The sequence below is a fragment of the Pezoporus flaviventris genome, unplaced genomic scaffold, assembly GCF_033815535.1.
Source record: "Pezoporus flaviventris isolate CSIRO_AGI_PZ_B2104156 unplaced genomic scaffold, CSIRO_AGI_Pfla_v1 ptg000072l, whole genome shotgun sequence".
In the NCBI taxonomy this organism is placed as follows: Eukaryota; Metazoa; Chordata; class Aves; order Psittaciformes; family Psittacidae; genus Pezoporus; species Pezoporus flaviventris.
Window position 1 is genome coordinate 2,803,646 of NW_026892620.1, and position 22,033 is coordinate 2,825,678.

A 22,033-nucleotide genomic window follows, 5' to 3' on the forward strand; every position below is an offset into this window, starting at 1 on the left:
ATGTGACAGTGTGCAAACTTGCTCTTGGCAATTTCCAGAGATGCTAATGAAGAGAGAACAAAGCTCTGTAAGACCTGGGACAACAGGACAGAGTGGCTTAGGTTTGTCACAAGAAGAGAGATGCATGCATCATGGGATTTACAGAATCACAAACACATTTACTTTAGAAATACATACTTGCCAAAATTGTAGTTTTACTCAGCATAGCTACAGGACAGAAATGTTCCCAGGCTGCAGTACCTTTCCCCTTCCACAGTACAAACCCTTGATCCACCTTTTGTGTACTACTTGGTCTGGAAGTGCCACTGAATGCTAACCAAGGTCTGCTACCAGGAAGGTGGGAAAACTTCAGTCCAAAAGGCCAGAAAATGCCTTTGACCGAAACAATGGAATAATTCTCACTGGATATATAAGGTTAACATTAGAAGCATATAATTGCATTCCTACTGTCAACATAAAATGGGTAACAGGAAGAAAAGGAAACAGAATTTTTGCATACTTGAAGACTTCAAAAAGAAAAGGCTGCAACACAATCAAAAGGAGTTTAGGAATAATAAAGATGGGTGGGAGAGAAGACAGACAGCTTCCAACAGAAACATACAGTTTTCTGACTATACACACCTATATATAGTGAAAGGAACCTGTAAGTAAGAGATGGTTGTACAGAATTATAAGATTTATATTAAGGATCTGAGTCTGAAGGAAATTAGGTGAAAATGAGGAAAACTATCTGTGTTAGAACGTGTTCAATATATTAAATCTGTGGTGTTCACCTATGCAGTCAGGGTTTTGCCTATACTTGAAATTAGCTCTAATCCACTCATGAATGGCCAGAAGGCACTCAAAACGTTTAAGTATATATATGTTACAAAATAATTGGTACAAGTGGTAACTTTTATGGTTGCACTTTGAACCTGACTGCACTGTGATTACTGTCAAGAGATGGTCGAATCCTACAAGAAGGGAAGACTGAAATTTGAGGGGGCCTTGTTTTGCTTTGCTTTGTAAGACTGCATTCCATGTATTTAAAATATTACTAATTTTTTCCTGATTTTTCTTTACTGTGGTTAACAGTAATTAACATGAAAACTTTCTCTCATCTGAGCTGAATAGAATTCATTGTTAAATTTTGATAACTTATTAGTTAGCATTCCTCAAGGTACCAAACCTTGACTTCATGAATGCTCAGAACTGCTAAGTCAGGCACTTCACATTTTCCATGAAAACTTCACATTTTACAGGTTATGGAAAAAAAAAAAGAAAGGTTATTGAAAAAACCCTTGCATTTTCATTTCAAGCAAAATAAATAGCAAAAGACTCAGTGAGCACAGTACAAAAGAAGGCATGAGCAAAAGAGATCACCAGACAGGCATTTTTTTTCCTTCCTATTTTTTTCTTTTTAGAAAAAACATACCAAGTCATTGTGCATATAACCAAGAAAGGACTAATTAATTATTGAAAAATCTAACCTTATATCAGCCAGTTAGGGTTAACCTATTTCAGAAAAAAATCCTAACAATATGTAGTTTTACTAAACACAAAAATCATATAATTATCAGTCATACTAACATATTATTACACCACACACTATGTGAAACAAACTTTGAGATTGAAAAGTAAATTTAGTACATTACACTTACAGATCAGAGGCTTTCTGATTTTTTGAGAACAGTTTAAAACATTTTTTGGTGTAATTAGTCAAGTTTTTTAAGAGCTGAGCATTCAGTGAAGTTTTTCTAGAGTTTCAAAGGATGGTTGCTGTAAAGCATTCAAATCTGTGTCAGATCATACACCTGAACTGTGAGGAAAAACAAGATAGCGTGGTTTTCTCCAGTTAGTACTAGTGACAGAAAGTAATAATTATCCACAAATAATATCTAATAAGGACAAAAATATATATTTTTTTAACTGTAACGGTTGCCAATCCCTACATGAGTGTGCTTTGAGAAAAAATACTCATTCCTGCAATTTACATCAGCTGAGAAAATCAGTAACACAAATACTAGGCTTAAATTTAAGTGCAGCATGCTACGTAAATATAAATCACACTATAGTATCACCTATACATTAACCTCACCAGAGCATATTTGTCTTGGGTTATTTCGTGAGTGTCGTCTGCCATGAAAGATTTGGATGAATCTTGGTAGGGTCCTAAAATGACTTTCATGTCCTTCCCTTAAAAGGCGACGTTGAGACATGGATGCGTACTCCTGTATCTTCACCAAAGGAAACAAAAAAACCAGCTCTTCAGAATTACACTCTTCCAACACACTGAAAGATACTCTGATTTTGTTTTTAAATGTCAATGGAACATAAAATTTGTGAAATTCAAACGCTACCAAAAGAGATAAAAATAGGGTACAGATTTAAAGAGTTGGAAATAGGTGAAATGAGGTTATTTGTACTGTATGTGCTTTCCCTCAGAAACCAATACCTAGGTTTTACTAGACAGAAAAAAGAAAAATCAGTGGTTGTTAGTGGACTGAAAATGCTGAAGTAGTTTCTACAGGAAGCTGTAAGACCCTCTTAGTTTCTAGCATTCTGCACCCAGCAGACGACGGGACATCTTGCCACAGCTTTCAGCCTGCTTTCGGTGTGACTAGTATGAATAAACAAGGCATGGCTTCTCATGTAGGCAGATCAGACATGGCAAATGAAGGTTGTTTTTTTTTTAAAAAAAAAGCATGAAACCATCTGGTTTTCAATGTTTCATCCAAAATTAGTGTAGCCAAACTGGCAGCCCTGTGCTGTTCCTGGTGAAGAAAAAAAAGCCCCCACAAAACCTCCAGTTTGTTAGTGCACTCCAGCCATGCACGGTGCTACAAAGCCACTGCTCATCCCAAGTAGCTGGTTACTATCACCTCCATGTTTGCATCCTTCTCCTTAATGCGAGGGATGATCAGTTGCTGCAAAGAGATATCCGACGTTTCTCCTGAAGAAGGGAAAGTTGAATGTCTGTCTTATAAGTTTACAGTCTTGCTCAGGAGTTCACAACTTGGCGCTCCGAAGGCAGAATCTCACTTGCTGCATTTCCTACTTCTGAGTCTAAAGGATCCTGTATTCCTCAGGGGCCAGTGCTATGCTGATGCCAGCAAATTAGAAGAAAATACTGTTTTGACTACAGTGTTTTCCATTAGAAACTCCTCCACAGTTTGTTTGGGCTAAGTCAGACTCTCACCATCAATCCATCTCCTCTTCTTCCCCCTGCACTTGTACGGAAGTGAGGACCGAGCTCCTCAAAGGCAAATCTGTTTCCAGAATATGCAAGCAGAAAGGTCTTGCAAAGAAAAACCTGAATCTTCCTGGGAGTTAACAAACTACTAATAGGAAGGAAGGGAGGGGAAATGAATCCCAGGCTTTCTTAAAACATATCAGGAAACCCTACACTGTCTGTTCCCCGTCTCTTTCAATGCAGGAGAGAGGAAACTGATAATGCTGCTTTACTTGGCAGTCAACATTTTCCTCTCAGTTCTGTTTAACTATGTCCTGTAAGGCCACAGATCAGCAACAACCCCAATATACACCATTACAGACATCAAAATGAAGAAATGTTTTGAAATATGGTGTACCAATTATTACACTGAAAGCAGGTAAGTCACACTGATGTAAATATTAAATAACTTATTTCCAAATACAGGTTTGAGTATACCTTGTTAACAGAGGAGAATCGTTACGATTTTAGCTGCAAAATGCTCAACTTAAAACATGCAATCACAGGCAAATGTGACAATCTTGAAATGTGATGATCAAGGAAAGTATCAAAATAAATAAGGATTGATGCATTTCATACAAATACCATTTGTTTTCCAAAATCATTGTACTATGCAGATGGACCACTGCATACTGATTCATCCTGAATCAAAGGCCTACCAAGCTTATTTAAGTAATACAGGAATTAAAAGGAAGGAAGGGAACAGGCTAGTGGTGGAAAACTATTGCCACATTACTGTATACACATTGCCACTGTACTGTATACTGAGGATTCAAACAACAGAGGAACTGAAGTAACACACAGTGTCCATATTAGACAAAACTCCACATTTTGTTTGTGCTGCTCATCACTGGGGGTCGCAAAGCAGCAGTTCTGGTTTGAAATAGGACAACAGCAGCACCCACAGAGACAACACTGCAGCCTGTTCCTTGCTGCTGACCTGTGGCAGATTGCCAACCATCAGAGCTTTCCTCATGCCTAGCAAGCTACTACTTGTTTGGGGCTTTTGGGCCACACCAGCCTCATGACCAAAGGATCCGGTCTGACAAATGGGTGGGATGCTGATGAAATCACACATCTTCCAGCAGCCAAGCCACCAGCTTGAGGTAGACTAGACGAGAGGAAATGACCTCAATTTGTGCTAGGGGAGGTTTAGACTGGATATTAGGAAAAACTTCTTCACTGAAAGGGTTGTCAAACATTGGAACAGGCTGCCCAGGGAAGGTGGAGTCACCAACCCTGGAGGTATTTAAAAGATGTGTAGATGTGGCACTTAGGGACATGTTTTAGTGGTGGACTTGCCAGTGGTAGGTTAAAGGCGGGACTTGATGATCTTAAAGGTCTTTTCCAACCCAAATAATTCTATGATCCTATGAAAAGTGACCCTTTGTCCAAGTGGTGTTTTGAGTGTGTGGTGATGCTTGTGGCACACTGTGGAAACCTCACCAACAATTCGTGACTATTACGATTATTACAATAAAGCAAAGGACATTCTCCTTGCTTTCTTCATATATCAACTACGAGCAGAAGACTGATGACTTGAGTTGTAAAGTTGTTAAGTACACACAATCCTACTGAAAGCCAGCCATTAGCTACATCCCTGTTCGCAGAACAAGCTTTTAATCTTCTTTCGAGTACTCAAATTTGTGCCTAGAAGCAAAGAAATTAATCACAACAATGGCTATGGTGGTGCGCAATCAGAGGAAACAGATGGTCTAATGCAGTGTTTTCCAAACAGAAGCAGCCTCTATCTCTAGGAAAATAATCTGAATATTTTCCTTTGCTGTTGGCATTACTATAACAAAAGCTCCTATTAGAAGGATTTCTTCTATGCTCTGTATGTATCAGCAAATTACATAGCAGTTTAAAGACAGCAATATTCTTTGAGTATTAGTTGCCAGAACCAGCTAGACTGTACCTATCTCTTCTTTCACATCACACTGAATGGGTAACACCTCCGCAATTATCTTTAAATGACTGCAGACAGCCTGATGGAATCAATAAAATTGTGGCAATGAAACAGTGTTTATTTTATTCATGCTTCATTTCCAGGTCTGACTGCAGGCATAGGGCTGCACATTGACAACAGCAGCAGCCACACTGACTTACAACTGCGTACTCTCCCTGATTCTTCCTTTCATTCTCAGGGCTCTCATAATATTTTAATACAACAACTTCAAGTTTTCTTGGGAATCACTAAATTAAGGTGCCATGACTTTCATAATTTCTTGGGTGTTTTCACTGTTCCTTTCATCTGTTTGTCCAGGAGGCCTTGTCTTTATGGAACATTTCAAACACCCTGCTGTGATATTTCCTCCAAATCCTATCATTTATAAGCCCTTCCTTATAGCCTCACATTCACTGTGATGCTGAAATGCTCACATTAGAGGACCACGTATCCCTCCTAACTGTACAGTGCTTTGGTGTTTCTTCTGTATTTCTTCACTCTTCAACACAAGTTACTCTTTGTGTCTGCTGATCTGCCACTGTCACTGGTGCTGGTGTTTCTCCCTAATTGTAAATGCCATTTTTTTAGAGAAAAGAGTGCATTTCTCAGATCAGAAAACATGGCACCTCTCATGCCTGGCACTTCAAGATCCCACCATGCACACATCACTCAGTAATCCACCTGTGAGATCTGTATCTACCACTCATCTGGTCTTTCCCCGTGGAGTTCCAGCAGGGAGGAGCTTCTGCTCTTCAGTATCAGAAGTGCCATCACATCCCCCATAAAAACCCAGAGCGCTGCAGGAGAGGTTTTGCATGAAGAATATAAAAGGTTATGAAAACTATACGGGGAATTGCATATAACATGAACATATGCTGAGCTCAGAAAATACTGTTTCTTGGACCAGTTTCTAAACAACAAATATATAAGGGTACAAACAAGGTAAATCTCATGGTCTTTTAAAAAAGGTACAAGTTGCCTGTGTATCTTTCAACATCAGCCCAATCACAATAACAGTGGAAATTAAATGAGGAGGAAGAAAAACAAAATGTTGTTTAGATGTTGCAGTTTAAATCATACTTCACCTATTTTCTCTGCACACATTTATGTTGTTCAGAGCAGAAGGCTAAATTGGACTCATGGTATGTTATTGAACAAAACGATCCTCTTGCACACACTGAAATATAACACACAAGCTACTTCTAATCTGAAATGTAATGTGCTTTATGCAGTTTAACACCCATATACTATAACAAGGTAGCACTGATTGTTGTTTATGGCTAGTCCTGAACTTTCTTATAACCCTACATAGATATTTAATTATGGCAAGTTACTTGTGTTGATTTTTAAAATTAAAACCAAGTTAATAGAGATAATCCATGCCAGAGGCTAGTCACTAAGCTAAAACAGTAAACAGTCAGCCAGAGGCTTTAAACAAAAAAATAAAGCGTAGCTGATACGTTGAAGACACAGGACTTGGTATTTTTACATCCACAAATTCCACAGGGCTCTTGTTCAGGGATAATGCTAAGAGAAAACCTGTCTGAAAACCTGAGAAATAAATAATCATTCCATGAATGTTCTAGTATTCTTTAAATAAAAGAATAAATCTTCCTTTTTCAATATGGATGAGATAAATATAAAGTTCATGTATAACCTTTTTTTCGATACTTTTTAGAATTGGCTAGGTGAGCTTATGTTTCACTTTCAGGCTATTCTATCAGCACATTCTCTCTAAAAAAAAGTTTAGAAGGTTTAGAAGGGTCTCCCATAGTGTAATTTAGAGAATTTATGAACTGAAATAACATTTAATAAAGTACCATAACATATAAGGAGAAGCTGGAGTGGAGAGAAATCTCAGATATGAATGAAGCCATATCCTGGTAAATCTAAAAGCTTTTAAAACAAACTCAGTAGCTCCCCAAAACATAGACAGTGATAAACATTCTCAGTATTTTGATATTGAAAGATTAGGAGTTAAAAGAATTATTTAGTTTCACGAGAAATCTACACAGAAGACCTGAATTAAGTTACAAGAGTGAATTAGGTTAGTTGTCCAAGCTTAATCCTAACTGAATATGTCTGCTGAGAGACAAACCATGATTTTAATAAGCATCAGCTGAATATAAGTAGATCAGGACTGAGATAAATGGACAGCTTGCATTCTATTTATATGTGCACATTATGCTGCAGAACCACAGCTGCCAGTCTTTCTTTAAACCAATCTCTCTCTCTCAAAAAAAAAAAAAAATAATTAAAGCCTAAAGTCAATACAGAGCATTTAATAATTTAAATGTACAATAAGAAACAAGAATTGCAAGAAATTAGAGTTTCAATATTCTGCAAGAATTAATATTTGTCAAGATAACAAAAAGCTTTTAAAGCCTAACATCTATCCCTCTAATTTAAGTAACCTTATATTCCATGTCTGAATTTCCTGAGGCTCAGCAATAAATTTGACCTATCTCCAAAAGAACAAGTTCCTCCACCATCAGTGTTAGAAAATACTTAGAAAGTCACAATGGATCAAAGGAATAACTAGAGGAAAACAGCTCTTTATGACCAGCCAAGCAAAGCGAGGTTTAACATCTGACACAATACAGCACTTCTAGTTTGTCCTTTAATGTAGGTCCTTTAACTTCTGAAGGCAGCTAGCAATCGATTTCAAAACTTCAGAGATGTTGTGGGAAGAAGTAAGGAAACTGCACTGATGCTGGTGAAGATCAGGAGGCCAGAACATGGGAAAAGCCTGATTAGCACCTAGTGCCAATCCAAAACTGCAGGTAAAGGGTACTATGATATTGGAGCTAATTAAGCATCTACCACCACTGGTTCACTCCTTTACTTAAATTCTGTATGGTAAAATGAAATGGCAAATGACAATTGCAGGCTGGGATTGAGCAGGTTGGTCCTTTTGGCCAGAAGTGAAAGCATGTAAGAACAGGAATCTGTCCAGATTAGGAAGCTCCTGGGAATTTTCAGTCCTATGCTTGATATGGCTCCAACCTTTTGCCCAACCACATCATCTCAGCTCCGTGCTCAGCACCCAACTGCTGCTGCTGTGAGCACAATGCAAGGGAGGAGATGACCATGGCAGGTGGCGGGCCTGTAAAAGGGATTTTTGCAGCAAGAGAAGGAGAATGAAAGCGATGAGAGACCTTCAATGTCACTGCATACCTGTGACTGCACCATGTGAGTCACTGCCAGGGGAAGCTACTAATGTAAACCAGATTAAAAAATTGGCAACAAAAGAAGTGGCTTAATTTGGTTTATCAAATATAGTTTTAATTTGCAATGTCCCATAAAGATACTACAGTTTCAAGCACACTGGCCATTCCCTGCATGAACATCCTGGGACATAGTGGTCATTCCCATCACGTGCCAGATACATCTACATAAATAATAACCAAATTAAAAGGCTGTGGTAAGTACTTTCCTTTATACTTTAAGTTATGATAGTGGAAGCTCTGCTCAAAAAGTCACCTGCATCTGTGTGTATACATATGTCTAAACAGATCTACATAAATACATATAAACAAACAAAAATGAGTAATACATGCAGTCAGCAACAGCAACTGACTTTCCAGCAAACAACTTTGTACAGAATTAGCTGGGGAAGAGAATGACAAAATTCTATGCTGAAAGAAATTTTGTAGGATTTATGAATACTTGAATTATCCTCAAAAGAGAGCTATAGTTCAAATGTTGTATCTTTTAACTACTACAGCAGGTACACAGTACTTTCTCATCAGACTGACTTCTGGCAGAAGCAGCCAGGGAGGAAAAAGATGTTTGTATGCATTTACACTATGGCCAGATACTGCTGCTTTCCTCAGCTGGGTCTGCCACATGTGAGACTAGTGATCAGCTCACTAATGAAATCTGCACTTCCCCAATTTCTCTACAGGAGATACAGTGACCTTTTGCATCCCTTAGGAACGTGTTTCTCAATTGCCCACAAAGGCTGATTTTCCTTAGGTTGAGAACACTGAAAACTCCATGATTACATGAGGAATTTTCAGAAGGTCTGTTCCTGAAGACAATACCTATGGCAATTACAGAACGTGGAATATGGAACAGTCTGCTGCTAGATCTATGCATCTAGACTGCTCCCAGCAGGGAGGGGCCTAGGAATAACTTGTGGTGTTCTCAATAATCTGATGTATGCAGTGGAAAATGACTGTTGCGCACCTACATAAATAGGTGACAAAGTCTTTCTGTGCTACTGCAGGCCAGAAATACATTTTCAGCCTTTGGTCTCTGCTGTCATAATTTCCTTCCCCTGAAAACTGTTCACTGTTGCCATGTGCTTTGTACCCAAGGGATCCTGTGCTCAGCTCTCACATCTTCTCTGTCAGACTTTAATTTTTTTCCACATTTCACAATCCTCCTTCTTTAGTCTCTTCACGAATGGGGTATTAACAAAGCAAAAGAGTTTTCAGTTGAGTAGCTGCTTTGAAATCCTTCTGCATGCACTGTTAACACCAATTACAAACTTAGATGGCAGTAATCCACTCGGCACAAAAGAAACAGTGCTATTAATACTTCACAAAGCTGGTATGCCGCTATAAGTAATATCTTTCAGGGACCTTTCAGAAATGCTTTAAAAATCTATAGGCTGTAAGAACCTAATACAATTTTTGTCTGGCTATTGTTAGGATGCAGCACAGTAGGTTTTCTACTGCAACTTTCTGAAATGGCCATAGGGGTAAAGGAGTGATAAATCACATAAATGTTTGGAGAAGGAATGAGATTTTCATAATATTAATGAACAAAAAGAAATTCATGAACTGCTCATTTTGATGTTTGCTCATGTAGGCCTCCAGCAAAATGGGATTTTCCCCGTGTACAGATAAGCATACTTAATTGAACAGGAATGAAGGGAGTTACTTGGTGGGACATTCGCCAGTTTACTAGACAAAGTTTTAGTCTGCTCATAGTTAGTTTGCCTCATTCTGCTTATCAGCTAGTCAGTTCTAATAGATATATTTTATTACAGCAAGTAGATCTAAACAGATAGTGAGAGAGAGACCAAAGTCTTTACGTCATCTGAAACGGCAAAGGGCTAGGATAAGTTTGTGTTTAAGTTTAAAAATGAAAAGCTCTTTGACAACTAAGAATCGATAGACAACTTTCTTCTGAAAAAGTAAAAAAAAAAAAAACAAACAAAAAAAAAAGACCAAAAAAAAAGGCTGTATGATACATGGTTACTGTGGCTGTAATTCTTGGAAAGACTTAAAAACTCATTCCATCTATAGCGTTTCCTCAGCAAGCACCAACACTGAATACAGCCACAATCACACAGGCGCTTTGCTCAACCTGACTCCGTACTGCTGCCAAAGCAAGGATTCCAATAACTCTCCCAGTAACTTCTTCCTCTTGCTTCCTTGGGTCATTTGCACTTGTGCACATGGTGAATTATACATGGATATGTTCCAAGTAGGATAAGCAGGACATGGACACATGATGTGGCTCTTGTGTGAAGAAGTCTATAACCCTGACAAGCAATGAGGCATGTGGGAAGCTGCTGAAATTATAAATATCTGTTGATTTCCAGGTTGGGCATACTTTTTAATGATCATGTCCTAAAATGAGCACTGAAAGCTGTGCTTGTCTCTTTTGGATTCTTCAGCAGAGAGCTTCACATAATTTAATAAAACAGTACTACTGATTACTATTTATGGCTATATGCTTAGAACCCAAATAAAGGCACAATGGGTAAATTGTATCATTGGAGTTACAATCTCCAAATAAATTATTACATAAAAATGTGTTGAAAGTCACTGAAGATTTAGTGAATTAAATATATGAAGTATAAATAGTCAGTGATTAAATCATGACTCCTCTTGACATAGTTACACAACATGAGAACACCGTGGGAAATAACATTGTTAATACGGAAGTTATTAAGAAAAAGTCAAGCCATATTAAAAATTTAAAATTGTAGTTTATATATGAATAAAATATTAACAAACCCAGATAATTTTAAGTAGTATGACCTAGAAGCCTTCATAAAGTCACTGTGTTTTGACCTATTAAAGATCCATTTAGAGAGAACAGCAAAATCTTTTGCTCTGCCACAACGGCACTGAAGTGCATTTATGCTTTGCTGCAAAGGTTTTAGCTAGGGGAAATTTTTAACACTGCAGGCTGCCAACAAATTCCACCAGCCAGCCAGGCAACAGGTCCTATGTACCTTGCCCATGTACCCGTACATGCAGGAGACTCCTGAAACGTCTCCACTCTGGAACATCTGCATCCTTGGAGGTATTTGAGACTCAACTAAGCATATCCATAATAAATAGTTTGGCTTTGAGCTGGTGGTTGGTCTTGATGACATCACAGAAGTCCTTTCCAATCTAAATTATTCTATGACCATCTTGTCCATTTAGCTTCCTCACTGTTATCCATTGCGTTCACTGCTTTGATTCCCACAGAGCAAAAAGGATTTTCAGTGCTTAATTTTATATTGGTTGTTTCAATTTCCCAGTGAATTAATAATTTAGCAGAATTTCTCCTCCTCAGTTTAGAGTTATGTGAAGAGGCCAGGTGGTAAAATAAAATATTAAATTATTTACAAGTTGTGCACACATGCAGGCAGATAAATGTTGTAGCATTATATATTTAACAGTTCTTAGAAAGTACAGAAACTATAAGCATGACAGCCAAACTCCTTTGTTAAAGGGGTGAAAAGTAGTCTTCAAGTCTGTGTTACTCTTTTTAGACATTAAAAAGAACTAAAGCAAATGTATTTTAGGTAGATCTGAAGTCTGTACAAACTTCAGAGCTACCAAAGTAAGCAGTTTCTGGCTGCAAATGAAGGAAAGAGTCTATATTTCCCTGTTGGCAGAATTTTTCAAGAAAGGCAATTAAAAACCTGCTCCATGTTTTAGCAGGATGGAATTGTATAAATCACAAATGTGCAGAACTTTCAAATGCTGGCAGCTGACCAGGTCATCACAGACTAGGAGAATAAATTATAAATTAGTTTATACAGATTTATATGAATTTTATATGACTACATGAATTCATTTATATGACAGTGCTACAAAACAGCAAACAGATCCTAAATCTTCAAGCATCCAATTACCAATGCTATTCAGTTTCCGTAAATGAAGGACTATGGCTTCTCATTTTGGTGCTCTGAGAAATAAAGAGCTAAGAAATATTAAACTCTTGAATTTTTATACAACTCCAAATAACCTCTACACATGATGAAGACAAGTCAGTGAACAGAATTCCTCATAATTCACCCTTTCTAAATGTATTTACTGTCTTACACATGCAGCTGAACAACCTCTTTCAATCAAAATTTAACCAGAAATAGGTTTGAAAAGATGGAGACAAGTTTGAAGTACCATCTTCCGAATACTTACTACAAAGTAACCACGATACAGAACAAAATATCGCTCTTTTTCCCTGTAATTTCACTTTCTTCTTGAGAACTGATTTAAAAGATATTTCTTTCTTAATGCTCACATACTTTACACAAAGACCTTCTGTTAAAATTCATCTGGCTATATGACCCTCTCTTTCCCCCAAATGCATACAGACAGACATAGCCATTAAAGGATTGGCTGAACAAGATCTCCTTTCTTTTCTGATAGGGGCCCCCTCTAACAAAGGACTTTGGAAAGTAGTCATTATTGCTAGGCACCGGGTGATGCAATCCTTTACAGCAGTCAATATTTAGGGTCTGCTTCCTCTATGTCCTGACAAATAGCCCCAACTCTTATCCCCACTGTATTAGTATCCTTCTACCCTCCGGTTTTCAGAAACTGTTATGGCTTGTCATTGGGTTTAAGTTCAGCAGGAACCCCTTGGAGCATCTGATACAGGCTCCACCATACCCATAAGGTAGCTTTCTACCCATAAAATGTGTAGAGCTCGTAAGCTGTGTTGTAACAACAGTGAGAGGAAAGCATGCCCAGCCTCAGGGCTTGCCACAGAAACCCAGGAACTCACTCCTTCCCCTCATGCAAACCTCTGCCTCCTGTCACCAGTAGAAAGAACACCAGGTGTGTTTTAAACATACTTGTTTAAAAGGTGTGAAGAATTTTTCAAAATAGTTAGGATAAGTGGTGCCATATAAAATGTAATTTTTGCTACCTTTTACAGCCATGAAATAATATTTTGTGTAAAAACAGAGTAAGATATCACATCTTAAAGGGCAGTAGTCTTCAGCTACAGGCAGGTGAGAGAATGAGCAGAAATGTCACGTCTTTCTAATTCAAGCAGCATGGAAGACTAAACCTGACACTACACCCACTGAAATGAGCATCAAGATATTTGGTAAGCTCAAAATTAATTAATTTGAACCCTGACAGAGACATGCATTACATCAGTCCAGAAACTGGCTTTAATGGGCAGTGGATCCATGCAGATTTCTGCAGAAATCAAGTACCCACAGTACTGTAACAAATAGATCAAGAAACATATCTCTGCTTTGCCAGCCAACGAACCAGCATCCATAATATTCTACCATGAAATACCCATTTCAGGTTTGAGGTTAACTAAGACAAGTAAACTTCTAACGAGATGACTGCACTTGACTCAGTCACTCAGGAAACAGAGATTATGGGAGATGGTCACAGAGCTTCACCATTCTCCTCTGAATCAACTGCAGAGCACTAGTGAAGGGACAGTCCTACCCCATCCCTGATTCTCCAGTGCCAGCCATAGCCATGTGTGCCCACTGCTGCCCTGGTATCAGCTCAACCAACCATAGGGTGAGGCAGGGCTGCTTACAAATATGACAGTAAGCACACTTCTCTCCATGATTCTATGAATACCTCAATTAAATGGAATCAGGGCTAAGAGAATTGATGTGCTTACGGAAGCATCTTTTCTCTATGCTGCAATCAGTCAGAGCATTCACTAGTGTTTTGGCACTAGTAGAGCTCCTTCCACACCTCTGTCATGTTATCTAGGGGTAGGCTGGGAAGGTATTTCACAATAAATGTAAATGGGTCATAAGGCCAAGAGTTCCAAAAGAGCAAACATTTTGGCATAAAGCCAAATGAGGCCATTATTTTCCAATATTCCGAATATTCATAATCAAGTACAGTGTGATACCACACTTGCACTCATGAAAAGGTATGTCCAATCCTAACATTTTTTTAAGAAAGTACAAAGTCGTATGTAAATTATTAATTGTTCTTGCTGAGACAACTGATAGCCAGATAATGCAAGCAAAAATTACATTACAACAGGCCAAAAAGAATATATAGCCTCTAACTATGAAATGGAGCTGATTTTTCATACAGGATAATCTTCCCAACTGAACAACTTTGGAATTGAACAGTGTTGGGCAATTATTTCAGCATGCAAGCACTTCCATTACTTTGAGTATGCTATAGTTTTTCAATCATGCATCCTGACAGTTTTATAAAAGAAAATCAGGTTCTTTCCATAACTTATTATGCTGTCTCTGTCAGCTGTCTTCTGATAGGATCATGATTTATTTCTTTTTCCAGCAAAGTCTAATGTGTCTAGCCTGTTTTCAGAATTTAAAGAAAGAACAATTTCAAATAATGATTTGATTATTCAGATGCATTTTATGCTATTTTTACAATATAAGATAGCCTCTTTTTCACAGGCTTACATGATTCTGAATATGGTGTCTAGAAATAAAATACACATTATATTTGCAGTCACAAGAATATTAAAGTCTCCTTTACTTCAACAATACCATTTTGCTAATTACTACTAGTCATAAATTTCCAGCATTTTTAACAGATTTTATTTTTGCTACATGAAATTATTTTTGCCCCTGCCAAAAAAAAAAAAAAAAAAGTTTTTTTCCAGTTAACATTTCTCATCAGTTGGTTGAAATTTTGCTTTTAATTATAAACCATATTATAATTAAAAAAAAATCATTGACATTTGCTTTCTTCTTTTTTGCTGTTAGCTTTGGCAGAAAACTGCCTTCTCATTACAAACATGGCTAAAGCTGTAATAAAGAAAGCATTTTAATCCACATACTGAGGGCAAACGGGGCAAAGGAGGTTCTTGCAAAATGTTTTTGAATCAACTCTTCAGAAAGCTTCAGAAATCAAAAACTTTACTAAAAATGGTTAGTTTGGGTTCTATTTTCATTTCAAGTGACCTGATTTATTAGGTAGCAATAATGTCGTTTATTGCTAGCAGTCAAACTACTGCTTGATATTAGGAGCTTTTGTTTTGGGATACTGCAGTTTTGTTGACCAACCATCTAACATCTGTCAGAGCCTAACAAGCTAACCAAATGTTGACTCTACAATGTACAAAGCCACAATTCTGCATTAATCATTGTGAAATGTGATGTTTTATGTCATTTCCAAACAATTTCTCAAAAAAAAACCCAATCCCAACAAAAACAAAACCCAACCCTTACAAGGATGAAAACTGAAACATTGAGCAAAATTGTTATTTCGTATCTCACTGTTCATAACATAATTCGGTTGCTTACTGATAGAAGCAACTGAGGCGAAGAACATGAAGAACAAGACTAGGTAACAGCCCTGGATATCCTGGTTTACCTACAGTTACCTACAGTCATAATCACCCAGAGGCCACACAGGCTACCTCTGGACGAGACAACACAAGGGTGATTGCTGTTTCCCCAGGCTCCCACCCTAGCCATAGCCTGACTTTATTGGAGGGAGAGACACACAAGTGCCAAACCATCCCTTGCCCTGTTGCCTCCCATCCCACCCTATCCATAGGAAAGGAAACCCAGGCAACTGAGCTGGGCAGGAACCACAACAGGACTCACTCCTCAACAAGCAGAGGACCAGACTTGCCAAAAGATATGGTGGGCACGCACCCCTTATTCTTCCAAAGTAAGAGCAGGCATAGCTAGAAAAACTGCTTAAGGCCACTGATGACACTGTGCAGTGATGGGCCTGACCTTATTTCTTGCCAGGAATGTTTCTCCCTCCAATTCCACCACGCTTGTCTGACGTTTCCTTTTTTTGCTGTGTTGAATACAGATAACAAGTTATTTGAGGCAGGGAGCTGTCGAGTGCAGTATAGCTCATCTGTAAAGGGCTTGGCAGGCTGTGCGGTGCCATACCCAGTAACAAAAATAGAGCAGAGCAGATGACTAGCCTTTAAAACAAACACGCATTCATTTAATCATAGCTTAATAACTTACCAATTCATTGCCTAATGCATTATCAGCAACACTACAAGCTTTGACCCTCAAATAATTCCTTTCTGAAGGCACAAATAATTCAAACTAAGCTTTTTTTCCTCCTAAGTATTTTGTGAAAGCAATAGTAATTTTCAAAGGCTGAGATCTTCAGTATTAATGATGTTATAAAATTAAACCTGATACTTCTAATAATTTCTTCCTGAAAACTTCACACTCCAGTAAACAGCAGCCAGTGCAGCAGTGTGTGGAGCTCTCTGAGCTCAATGGGACAAAGGGCTCCTGACAGGCAGGGTGGCCCACATAGCCCCAGACAGGCAATGTGGCAGGGTCTGCAGGGGGGCAGCCCCACAGAGGCTATTGAACAAAGATAATCCCCACATGACTGCCCCACTGATCAGCACCTGATCTGCTGCCAGGAGCAGGAAACAGAACGGTTAGGAAAAAGTAGACAGTGAGTATATAAGTTATCTTGCTTCTTTTTCTTCCTTGTGTATCTTTAAACCTGAATACTATATCCTGCATTTGACCCTATTTAATGTCATAGGGCTAACCCACTATACCAGCCATGCATCATACATCCCACATGTCACAGAACCTTGCAGACTGGTTGTCAAACCAGCAAGGCTGCCAGTCCAGGATGGTGGAGATACTGAGTGAGTGGGAAAGCTCCTCTCTCTCGTATCACCGCCTGCTCCTGCTTTCCTTCTCAGGCAGGACACACACCAGAGAGCCACCAGCCACACCACGGCTCAGGCGGTGCCCACGTGCAAAAGGTCAGGAGCTACTTGGTGGGAAAGAATGAGAGAGGAACTCCTGAGGGAACATGGGGGAATAGGAGGGGCTTCTCCATGATGTGAGTGCCAAATGGTAACACCCAGATCCCTTCCTGCCTTGGCAGGCGCACATTAAGACTGTCTCAAATACCTGTATTTCCCTTCAAACTACTCTCAGATCTCCCTAGACTCTCACCCACCTCAGGGGATAAAAATTTATATCCTGCCTGTTCTCATCAGCTCTGATAAGGGTTCCCTGCAGCATCATATAAATGTCTGGCAGAGTCTTTACTGAATTCAGTCCTAAACCACTACCCTAAAAGAACCATTGTGGGGGAGTGAGAGGGTGTTTAAAAATAATGTCAAAGTCCAGAGTAATTATCTGTTTCCATGTTTTAAAAGGCAGGTGGTAGGATGCAGAAAAGTTTGTTCCCTATTTTCTGAAGGCTGAATGGGAGCTGTCAGTACTATTTTTACTTAGATAACTGCTAAGCACACTGCGCAAAATTACCAGCATAGTGCTTCATGCATACCTTCACTCTCCTGACACAAAATGTGTGGCAGCCCTCTGTGCCATCCAGCTGTTACCAGACCCTTTTAAGGCCCTCTTAGATCTTAAAAAATGTAAACAATTGCTTTGAAAAGCACCTCCACCTGCCACATTGAAATACTTCATCTTCTGTCTTGACACAACAACAGAGAAATGCTGTTTCTATTAATATCCATCTTCTGTTCTGGGCTATGTGCTCTCAAAGAAATGGAGGTATACTCTTTTTGAAGGAACTGACTGTGAAACAAGTGATGGCACTGAGGTCAGAAGCAGATTACAGTGTCCTTGAAAGGCAAGTACAGCGTGAACTGGGGGAAAGAAACACTGAAGAGGCTGAACAAATGAAATTAATAAAATATACAATTGGAAAGCTGAGAATGCTATGTGTTATATTTTTTCTTACCTTTACTTCATAAATGAGCCTGGCATCTGTTCAAACATGAATTAAGTAATTATGATGAACTTTCATCACTTTTTTAATTCCATTTATGTAGGTCATATTCCATTGCAACTATTAAACATAAAGCTATTGTGTCTCAGACACTGTATTTGGGGGGCACTAGATTCAAGTCCTACTAAATGACTGTGAGAAAAACATCCAGAAAATCTTTTTACACCACCTCATTTCTGCCAGCTTTCCATTCTCATCCAAGCTGCACAACCAAACATACCTGTTTTGCTTCTTTACCCCATCTTTCTCCTTCTTTTCTTCCACTGCCAATAGTTCTCAAAGTAAGGTGGAAAAATCTCTTCCTCAAACACAAATGTTTTTTTTTTTTTATCTCTACCTTGTTTCACTGAATGTTTGTGTGGGAGCTTTTGTTTTTTTTTCTGAAGTATTTTTACAAGAATAGACCATTTTATATAAATGTACTTTACCACAACAAATATGCTGAATATCTGACTAAAGCGCATCAAAAAAAGTGAAATACTAAGTAAAGAAAGCATCGAGCTGCCTTTGTTAACAATCTGTTGGGTAATAAAAACCAAGTTACAGACTCAACTGGAAGCTGAAAACAAGACCCAGCAGAAGAATTACCCAGTGTGTGGGGAGACCAGTGCACCCTTTACAGCAGCGAGAGAGAACTAGACAGATAAGTTTTGCCCTGCTGCACACCAGGCGCCTGCCTTGAGAGTTCAGGCACTTCTCAAAGGCAGGCAGGGAATTGGACAAACCCACTCTTAGTTTTCAACTCACCACATGAATTCATCAAATGGCCCTCAATCTTCACTGTAGTAAATCTGAAAATTGAAAATGCTGAAATAATGGAAATAGGGAATAATCAATTCAATTACAGATACTCAGTGGCAGCAGGATACAGAGCCATAGCTTGGCAGGGCTTTTCCACAGCAGCTGCTTCACGAGGCCTCATACCTGTAGTAACGCATACAAGGTAAACACGGAAAGAGGAAACGGATGAGTCACACAACAGGCTGGTTCATTTAGTGTGGCTGATGCAAGGCTGGATTTGCAAAGCCACTGTTAAAACACAGGTGTGTGACATGAGGTAAGTTGGACCAAGCAACTAATTCACACAGGGTAACTCAGAGCAACAACCAGAAGCCCAGGACAAAATACCGACCAAAGTAAAGCACTTTGTTCAGCCCAGAAGCCACACACAGGACTATTTAAAGAAAGGCTGTGACTTATTGTTTGATGTATTTAATAACGAAGGTTGTAGCCTGAAGAGTAATTTTTAAAATCAGCTATGTGTATTCTCATTATTTTCTGTTTATATCAATTATTCTGTCATTTCATATGCAAAGCTACCCTCCCTTTAAGTTCATCAGGCTATAAGCAGGAGTTGAAAGAAAAGGAAGATACATTTCTGGCCCAGCAAGAATTGAGGCTATAAAAGAATTAGGACAGTCACTTCTTGGTGCAAATTTTCAGCCTGGTGTACAAAGTGCTGAAGACAGAAAGGCTTCTAGTAAGACCAGCGCTTAGCAAATGCCTCAAGCACAGGAATGGGGACAGCGCTTACACATCTGAAGCAACAGCACAGGTGGAAAACAAGAGCCTACCTACTGCACAGCAGTGTGGTCCTCAACTTGCCAAATAGCTACTTGCCCAGAGTAGCAAAATTAAGGCGACAGACTGTTGCCAATCTGCATTACATACCTATATCCTCAAAACCTGGCAGTAACATGCTGCACTGTGCTGTATCAGCTTGCCACAATTTGAGCACCACATTGTGTCACAAAGCTGCCTTCCCCTGTGTCCTCAAAGGAATTTAACTGCCTAAGGCCCCATCACACTGGCTTCTCCCAACTTCAAACACCATCAGTCTTCACATGCAGATAGAAACGTTTGGGGATGGGTATCACAAGGCTTCTCAGTTTCAGCTTATTCTCATGCTGAAACTTGCAGCCAGTTCCACCTTTTGTGTGACCAAATTTGACATCTCTCCATCGTAGCACAGGATGCCTGACTTCCTTCTGCCTCAGAGAACCATGCAGAAAGCCCAACTGCCAGCTGTTGGTACACCACAACTCAAATAGCACTTCCTGTCAATCATCAGGAAACTCAAAGCATTAGTACAAAACCTCAAAAGCCACAAAAACACCGACAAACTGAGGATATAACTAACCCCCAAGATTGCTGTAAGGGAAGGGATCTATTGTCTGAAGCTGCCCAGACTGTGCAGCAAGTTAATGTCCAAGATGACGATCCTGTCTTTACCTATGCCCAGCACTGGGTGCTTACGCTGACTGTTCCACAAGGCTTGTGTTGGCTGTACCCACAGTGCTGTTAAAGGCAATATTAAAGGGTGGACTACCAGACAGTTTGCCTCAATCACAAAGCCTACATTCCCACATGTGTTGAGCCAGGTGGCTCATGCTCAAGCTGTGCAGCTATGGGGATAACTGGAGAATCTAAAGTGAGGTCAAAATAGCTAACATAGTATTGCAGGTTTACCTCAAGAGACCTACAAATGATTAATCCATATAAAAGCATTAAAGATCATGCTCTATCTGTGTGAAATAACAGCATGTCTGGCTGGTAGGACAAGACCAAAGAAGCAGTGAAAGAAAATTAAAGTGGCTTTGTCACATACTGTAAAACAGCAGGATTAAACTTCCATCTGAAATGTTTCAGATACTGAAAACCTTACAAAGTTGTTGGGCTGACTCAGGAACAACAAAATCCCAAGTAGCTTGCTTGATCTCCTTTGTTAAAGGAAAAGGCGAGTGACCCAAATGCCTCCTGCTCCCTGGCTTTGCTCAACACAGCAGCTTAGATTAAACACCTTGAAGACAACGCAGTCTGTGTTACATATCACACCCATCTGTCCCTGCGTTGTGCTGCTCCTTTTCTATAGAATTTCCCTGTTACTTGATATGGAAGAGGTAATCTTGCAGGCTTGACTCTCTGCGGGTGTAAGTGTGGCAGGCAGCTGTGCCAGGCATTCTTGCCGAGAAAGTATTCTGAGTCACTGTCGTAACAAAAAATGCATCAAAGTAACAGGCTTTTTTTCTTCTTTCATATCACTAAGTACACGAGTCCAGCCAGGGCTTTTCTGGCTCTACAAGACTTAAGTTATACTTAAATATACCCAAGGTCCATAGACTGAATGGGAGACTGACAGTTATGCATCCTGCAGTCCTCTGAAAAGCCATTCTTAGTGCATCATCATTTACTGTTTAATGCCTATTTTGCTCCTATCTCCTGTTTGTGTCTTGAAAGACAACAGAAGAGGTTGCAATTTTCCTGTTGGAGTTCAGCAGCTGCCATTAAAATAAGTGAAAGACAGGGGTAGATGTTATGATAACAAAGGTCACTGACAGTCCCAAAACAAAGTGCACGCAGCTATAAAGTGAAGTGGGTACTTTTGTTATTTATTTTTCCCCCATTGTATGTGAACAAAGAAACCCCCTTGTGCTGAAATGTTTTGGAATGCAATTTTAGAGTGACTACCGTTTGGTTAAAAATAAAATCTAATCAACCTTAATGCCAATCAATTTTTTTTCCTCAGATTACCAGAAAGGCAGCTCTCTTTAACAAGAACAAGACTGCTGCCAAAGCTGAGCCTTACTTCCATCAGTTTCATTAGATCTACTATTTCAGCAGTAAAATATTTTGAGTTAGCCCTTAGTATATTAGAACATACTAAGAAATGGAAGCCATGCAGGTGCACACGGAACAGTGCAAATGCATAGAAAACATGAGCATTCCACTCCTAATTGCTTAATTGTGTCTGTTAACTGCAGCTCCCACCCTTATTCTTCAAATTTTAAACCTCATGACAGGAGCAGCATGCCTGACCTTTACCCTCTGGCCTGGGAAATTGGAGGCATCTTTCATGGTGAGGTTCAAATGGGGTCAGGAAGGCTGAAAGGAAGGGCCAGCAAGCTAGTGCTAGGCAGAGGCATCCCACATTACCGTTATATGCCACCTGAGCACAGCAGAAGT

General features: G+C 39.2%; 1 protein-coding gene across 11 annotated transcripts in view; it reads right to left on the minus strand.

Moving 5' to 3' along the window:
• MCF2L (MCF.2 cell line derived transforming sequence like) overlaps positions 1-22,033 on the minus strand; it is a 158,981-nt gene that overhangs the window by 92,155 nt on the left and 44,793 nt on the right. Inside the window, exon 1 of one of the 11 annotated variants that reach the window (XM_061472704.1) lies at positions 15,944-16,076. The exons of 6 other annotated variants lie outside the window; for them this stretch is intronic. Coding sequence is in view for 2 of the 5 variants with exons in the window: in XM_061472697.1 (XP_061328681.1) it covers positions 2,078-2,198 (121 nt within the window). In the remaining 3 variants the exon portion in view is untranslated. Of the gene's footprint in view, positions 1-2,077; positions 3,906-10,478; positions 10,656-15,943; positions 16,077-22,033 lie in introns of those variants that run through there. 4 more of the 11 variants (XM_061472706.1, XM_061472697.1, XM_061472707.1 and 1 more) reach the window with 4 other exon arrangements.